Source organism: Culex pipiens, chromosome 2 (assembly GCF_016801865.2).
Source record: "Culex pipiens pallens isolate TS chromosome 2, TS_CPP_V2, whole genome shotgun sequence".
NCBI classification, from domain to species: Eukaryota; Metazoa; Arthropoda; class Insecta; order Diptera; family Culicidae; genus Culex; species Culex pipiens.
The window spans coordinates 168,298,408-168,305,421 of NC_068938.1; the positions used below are offsets into that span (position 1 = coordinate 168,298,408).

Consider the following 7,014-nt stretch of genomic DNA (forward strand, 5'->3'; position numbering starts at 1 on the left):
ACAACTACGTTCGGGATTTACTGAACAACACCAAAATTGAATACTACAGCCATGACGATCCAGGTAAACGCCCCATGAAACAGGTCCTCCGAGGCCTGTACGACATGGATGTGAGTGTGCTGAAAGAAGAGCTCAAAACTCTTAAGTTGAACGTGATCGAAGTCTTCAAGATGACGAGACACAACAAGGACATCAAGTATCGTGATCAACTGTACCTGGTTCATCTCGAGAAAGGATCGACAACGCCGTCTGAGCTGAAAGCAGTTCGGGCAATTTTCAACATCATCGTGACTTGGGAACGTTATCGTCCAGTGCACCGTGACGTGACACAGTGTTCGAACTGTTTGCAGTTTGGACATGGTGGAAGGAATTGTTTCATCAAGAGTCGTTGTGCAACCTGCGGAGGTGAGCACAAAACTCAAGCTTGCGAAACAATCAACGAGAACATCGAAGCTAAATGCTTCAATTGCGGCGTCGACCATTCGACCAAGAATCGAAGCTGCCCAAAACGAGGTGAGTTTGTAAAAATTCGGCAGCAAGCGACGACGAGGCACCAACCAAATCGTCGCAAAACATCACCAACTTTCACGGACATGGATTTACCTGCTTTGGCGTCACCAGGAGCGGGATCTGTTCGAGTGATTCCAAATCTGCAGCCATTGCCGTTGAATCAGCGGCGAAAAGTTGCAGAGAATACAACACCTGTTTTCAGTCAACAACCGAGGGAAAACCAACCAGCATCAACGGATGAAGGCAGTAGTGACCTGTTTTCACCACAAGAACTTCTGCACATTTTCATCGAGATGACAACAACACTGCGTAGTTGCAAAACTCGTGCCGAACAAGTAAGAACGCTTGGAGGACTTATCTTAAAATACAGTTCGTAGTTTACTCGTTCTAATGATTTTGAATATTTCAATGAATTTTCTTTTTTTTTGGTTTTAAGCTAGGATTAGGTGTTTAAGTTATTTTTTTCTTTTTTACTCAAATGTATTCGATTAAATGCAAAAATGTAAAACAATTTGAGTTAAATAAATGAGTGTAAACAGTTAATAATAAAACAAAAAAAACAACAAAGATGAAGAGCATTTAGCCATACCACTTAGAATGTAAATGAAATGTAATTATCATAAGAAAGTTCAATAAAGACATAATTAATTAAAAAAAACATGAACTACGTTATTCAACGACATTCCGGTGATGTCACGGCATAATTACGTTTACTTGTTTTAGTATTAATGAAACTTTACGGCTTGAGTGGCATTTAGTATCTTAACTGTTGAAAACGATTTATAAAAACACAAAAAAAACATGACACAACTCCTGAAATTTTCATAAAATGATGACCATTTCTGAACCAGCTATTAAAAAGGATTTCGATTTTGCGCCTTAGATCAGGTACCACTCTCACCATCGGCAATAAATACTCCATAAACTGTTTCACTTTCAGTCCATTTATTTGAAACTACCACATTCCGTAACTCCTATTTGTTTAATTATCGCAGCACAACCAATGGGACAGTTCCAAACAAACGGATCGCACACTCGCCGCACTGTCTTCTCCTTGTTGTTTGCCTTCCTCTTTGTATCGATAAATATACAAACGCCTCCTCCACCACCCAGACACATCCAGCCAAAAGAGTAAAGGGTTTACTTCTTCTTGGACACACCGACGGTACGTCCGCGACGGCCGGTGGTCTTGGTGTGCTGACCGCGCACACGCAGGCCCCAGTAGTGACGCAGACCACGGTGGGCACGGATCTTCTTCAATCGCTCCAGATCCTCACGCAGCTTCGAGTCCACATTCGAGGAGGTCAGCTGCGAGTACTTGCCGTCGATGATGTCCTTCTGTCTGTTCAGGAACCAGTCCGGGATCTTGTACTGGCGCGGGTTCGAGATGATCGTGACGATCTTCTCGACCTAAAAGAGAACGGAATTCGCTGATTAGTTTCAAAACTGATGAACGTCCGAAGGTCCGGGACCACTTACCTCCTCGTCGGAGCACTCTCCGGCACGCTTGAACGGGTCGACATCGGCCTTCTTCAGCACGACGTGAGCGTAGCGACGGCCAACACCCTTGATGGCGGTCAGCGCGATCGGGACGGTGCGCTTGCCGTCAATGTTGGTGCTGAGCACACGAAGAATGTGCTGGAACTTCTCGGGGATCACGAGCGACTGCCGGAAAGAAACAAAGATATTAGACACTTAACCTCGCAAAAAACGTAAACAAATCGCGGTAGGCCGCGGAAGGAGTTCGGAAATGTTGGTGCCCCGATCGCAAATAAGGTCAACTGCTTGGATTGTCATCAAATTAAACTTGGACTACAGAAAATCACTGATCTTTTAGCACGCAATCAAGCATTCCCAAGCATCCCAGCAAACATGTCAACAAATTTTGTTGCCACCTCCTCCGTTGCTTCCAGGAGCGAAAAATTGCGACCTGTCAAACACCACCAAAATCTATCATTTTCAAGCTCAAATCGCCCAAAATCCCCGCAATTTCCACCAACGTCCCGTGGCACCAACTTTTCCGAATCGATCGCGACATATTTCACACAATTTCACACGAAATTTACCATTTTAAACGAGATATTTTTCAGAACACTGAAAATGTGTCTACTGCACTCGACTGGCAGATGCCGGAAAAAGAGCGATTCACTGCTTCCGGCGCGATCTAGTGAAGTTTGAGAGCTGTCAAACGGGGTAGGACAAGGCGGTGTGTAGAGGTGAAAATGTATTTTATTGTGCACTTTCAATTTTTTTTCAAAATTACTGTTCAAACTTGTTTGATAGAGTCGAATAATCAACACATCAACTTTTTTAATATAAAAAAATTATATATGTTACTAGAACCTTGATTAAACCCTGTAAATGACCAATAAAGCGAAAAATAACGATTGTGTTTCCGTAACCACCTTTTTATGTTGATTTTTTGATATCTAGAGCAGTTTGAATTGACAGTTGGCGGGAAAGCGAGTTTGCGTTTCATGACAGTGCTGTCAGAAATTCTTAAATTCTAAAACTCTTAAATTCTTAAATTCTTAAATTCTTAAATTCTTAAATTCTAAAATTCTTAAATTCTAAAATTCTTAAATTCTTAAATTCTTAAATTCTTAAATTCTTAAATTCTTAAATTCTTAAATTCTTAAATTCTTAAATTCTTAAATTCTTAATTTCTTAAATTCTTAAATTCTTAAATTCTTAAATTCTTAAATTCTTAAATTCTTAAATTCTTAAATTCTTAAATTCTTAAATTCTTAAATTCTTAAATTCTTAAATTCTTAAATTCTTAAATTCTTAAATTCTTAAATTCTTAAATTCTTAAATTCTTAAATTCTTAAATTCTTAAATTCTTAAATTCTTAAATTCTTAAATTCTTAAATTCTTAAATTCTTAAATTCTTAAATTCTTAAATTCTTAAATTCTTAAATTCTTAAATTCTTAAATTCTTAAATTCTTAAATTCTTAAATTCTTAAATTCTTAAATTCTTAAATTCTTAAATTCTTAAATTCTTAAATTCTTAAATTCTTAAATTCTTAAATTCTTAAATTCTTAAATTCTTAAATTCTTAAATTCTTAAATTCTTAAATTCTTAAATTCTTAAATTCTTAAATTCTTAAATTCTTAAATTCTTAAATTCTTAAATTCTTAAATTCTTAAATTCTTAAATTCTTAAATTCTTAAATTCTTAAATTCTTAAATTCTTAAATTCTTAAATTCTTAAATTCTTAAATTCTTAAATTCTTAAATTCTTAAATTCTTAAATTCTTAAATTCTTAAATTCTTAAATTCTTAAATTCTTAAATTCTTAAATTCTTAAATTCTTTAATTCTTTAATTCTTTAATTCTTTAATTCTTTAATTCTTAAATTCTTAAATATTTAAATAATTATTATTCAATTCAATTCGGTTTTATTGGTGAATAATCAAGATACAATAAGTTCTTTTGAGATACATTACAGAGTTTTTGAGTTCCTTTCTGCTGTGTGTTACATCATAATCCATTTTGGAACTTGATTGCAGACTGGATTTTCGCCATGTGATGTGATGATTATCCAAGCCCAAGTTGCCTAGGAATCGATAATTGGGACTAGAACCAATTTCACCTGAACTAGATTCTCTCCACCGTGGCAGACGTCCATTGCCGGTCGCTCCCATCTCCACTTCGCACCAGGGACAAGGAAAGGGATTTGGAAGACGGGAAGTGTTGATGCTCCACTTTTTTTCAGAGTATTAACGTGAAGACTTCCATCATTGTCATGATTTTTCGTTCAAAGTTATAAATTTTGTGTCGCTTTCAATATTTTGACAAAATTCCTTCTACAGGTTGTTTATAATAGTGCCCTACACATGCTGATTCCTTTTGGTAACGATTATCCCATTCCTTGTAAAGTTATGGAAATCGTCATTAATCAATGATTGCCAACTAGGACGTCAATGACTGTGTCACAAAATTATATAAATTTTGAAACACAATTGCTTTAGATCAAAAATTCCTTCAGTGGCTTCATGAAGGCAACAACCGGCACATGTTGATTCATTTTGGTGCAGAAATTCGTTAAATTGAATTTAATACAGAATATTTTATAGTGATGATCAATTTTCTTCGAAAATGCTCAACGGCTTCACCTTAAGGTAAAACCTCCACGGTATCCTCAAGTAAGTTTCGCTAGGAGTTGAACGGCTTTTGGGAAGATGAATTGGTCTGAGGAGCCACCCAAGGCGAGTGGTAAAGACCGATTTTGCATTGTTGTTCGAATTCTTCGTGTGTTCTCATTTCTAATGGGAAAGCTTTCAATTCTTCTCATCTCTTATTGGATGAGTTCTATCAGTCGCCCAGGCTATTTTTTACGAAGTAATTTTAGATTCAATTTCAACTGCGCTTGCAATCTTGCATGCAATCTTGTTTGAGTTCTGATATTCAATTTACATTAGGCTTGTATGCAGATCGGAAGGAAAGGGGTCAAGAAACAGCTCCTCGAGGAAGGTGGTGCAATTATATGGACGTTTTGAAAATTTCGTCGTTTATGGACGCCCCCTGACTAAAATTAGAACAAATTTCTGAGGATGGTGGGGCAGTTGCCCCACCCTGTGCACGCTAGTGCTCAAGCTAGCAATGCTCCACGGTTAAGGCTAGTATGTAGATCGGAAGGAAAGGGGCCAAGAAACGGCTTTACGAACAGCAGAACAAAGGAGAGGGAGCAATTTCTTGGGGCTTTTATTCACCCTTTCTGACTTGCTTGCGCTACCGCTGCTGCTCATTAGAAATTTTTCTTGACCGGTTCCTTCCGAAGCAAGGGGCTGGAAACTCTAATATTACTTAGGAATACTGAGTATATTAACGATATTCCAGTATACTTGTTAGTATACTAACCGAAAAGCAATAAACTGTTAGTATTTTAAGATACTCTCAGTATATTGGTAAGCATACTGGCGATATGTAAAGGAAATAATAAGTATACTAACATATATTTTGATATACTGATTAACATAATAATTATAGCTCTAAGAGTTTCCAACCCCTTGTTCCAAAGTGCGTATACCGGAGTGCGTATAAGTGGAAAGCATGTTTGCTCGCCAATCCTAAGGACAGGGGATCGAACCCCGCCGTGAGCTTCAAGTTTTTCATTTAATTCAAATTTTAAATGAGTCCAGAACATTCTCGTTGGGAGCAGATGGGTTTCGAACTCAGGACCATTCGCTTGTAATGCGAACATCGTAACCATTCAGCCACGACCGCTCCCCCCATGGGATCCTTCACAGCAACTGCACAGAAAGTTTAACTCCACGTTGCACACACTCTCACTTTTAATTTCTCGATAGGACATATTAAAAAAAAACTCTGGAAATGCTGGCCATCTGTCAAAAAGTACGAGTTTGTTTGTTTGTTTTTTTTTTGTCATAGTCTGATACCTAGGTAACTTATCGCAAAAAAAAAGTCTGGATGCTTTTTTCAGGAAGGTGCTGTGTCCTATCCCTCGCCTAGACCAGACCAAAATCCATGATAAAGCTGTCAGACCAAATCTGTCAGACAAAGACCCTTACCAAAAATCATGATTTTTTGAGTTCCAAATCCCACTTTTCATACGATTTTTTGAGTTCAGGTACTACAACCATAAAAATGGTTATATGGGTTGAACTGAAAAAATCGTATGAAAAGTGGGATTTGGAACTCAAAAAGTCATGATTTTTGGTAAGGGTGTGTCAGACCAAAGAGCAAAAAGTAAACAATCTTGGTCTTCGACGTAGGTGCACACAAATCAAGAAAAGAAAATTTGAAAAAGAATTTTATTTTTTTAATTCAATGACTGGTTTTGGACTGCAAAATTGAATGTACGTCAGAAAATTATTAAGAGCGAGTTTTTCACCGATGTGAAACAGGTCGTATCAAGGTGCTCCGATTTGGATGAAACTTTCAGCGTTTGTTTGTCTATGCATGAGATGAACTCATACCAAATATGAGCCCTCTACGACAAAGGGAAGTGGGGTAAAACGGGCATTGAAGTTTGTTTGTTATTAACGTTTTAAAAAAATCAGTTTTTAACAGTAATTTGCAAAAGCTATGAGAAAAAGTCAAACCAATCCTGGATGTCTATAGCACATTTTGAAGGGCTTCAAAAGACCTTTCGAATGCATCTAAGAGAGTTGGAATTGATGAAGTTTTACGGAAATGCGAGCAATTTTAAGAATTTTCATGTGTTTTGGACCTCAAAATTCAATGCCCGTTTTACCCCACTTCCCTTAGTCGTAGAGGGCTCATATTTGGCATGAGTTAATCTCATGCATAGACAAACAAACGCTGAAAGTTTCATCCAAATCGGAGCAACTCGATACGACCTCTAGAACAAACCGAGCAGAATCTACAAATACTGCCTCTTAAACCGTGCGGCGGCCTGTACACCGACAAGGAAATAAGCAGTTAAAAGCTTTATTCCACTTTAATTTTTGATCGCGTTTTCGGTTTACACCTGAACAATCTTCAAATTATTTGAACGGATTTGTGATTCCTCTCTT

General features: G+C 37.3%; 1 protein-coding gene across 1 annotated transcript; it reads right to left on the reverse strand.

Annotated features, from left to right (window-relative positions):
- Positions 1-1,438: 1,438 nt before the first annotated feature.
- LOC120427769 (40S ribosomal protein S18) lies at positions 1,439-2,732 on the reverse strand. The gene is made up of 3 exons (XM_039592689.1): positions 2,577-2,732; positions 1,990-2,175; positions 1,439-1,920 (listed from the first exon to the last, which is right to left on the reverse strand). The coding sequence occupies exons 1-3, from the start codon at positions 2,577-2,579 to the stop codon at positions 1,651-1,653; spliced, it is 459 nt and encodes a 152-aa protein (XP_039448623.1). The 5' UTR covers positions 2,580-2,732; the 3' UTR covers positions 1,439-1,650.
- Positions 2,733-7,014: the final 4,282 nt, after the last annotated feature.

Coding starts and splice junctions, on each gene's coding strand:
- LOC120427769 (XM_039592689.1), bottom strand. Junction 1,921..1,989: donor GAGAGTGCTCCGACGAGGAG/GTAAGTGGTCCC, acceptor GTTCTCTTTTAG/GTCGAGAAGATCGTCACGAT.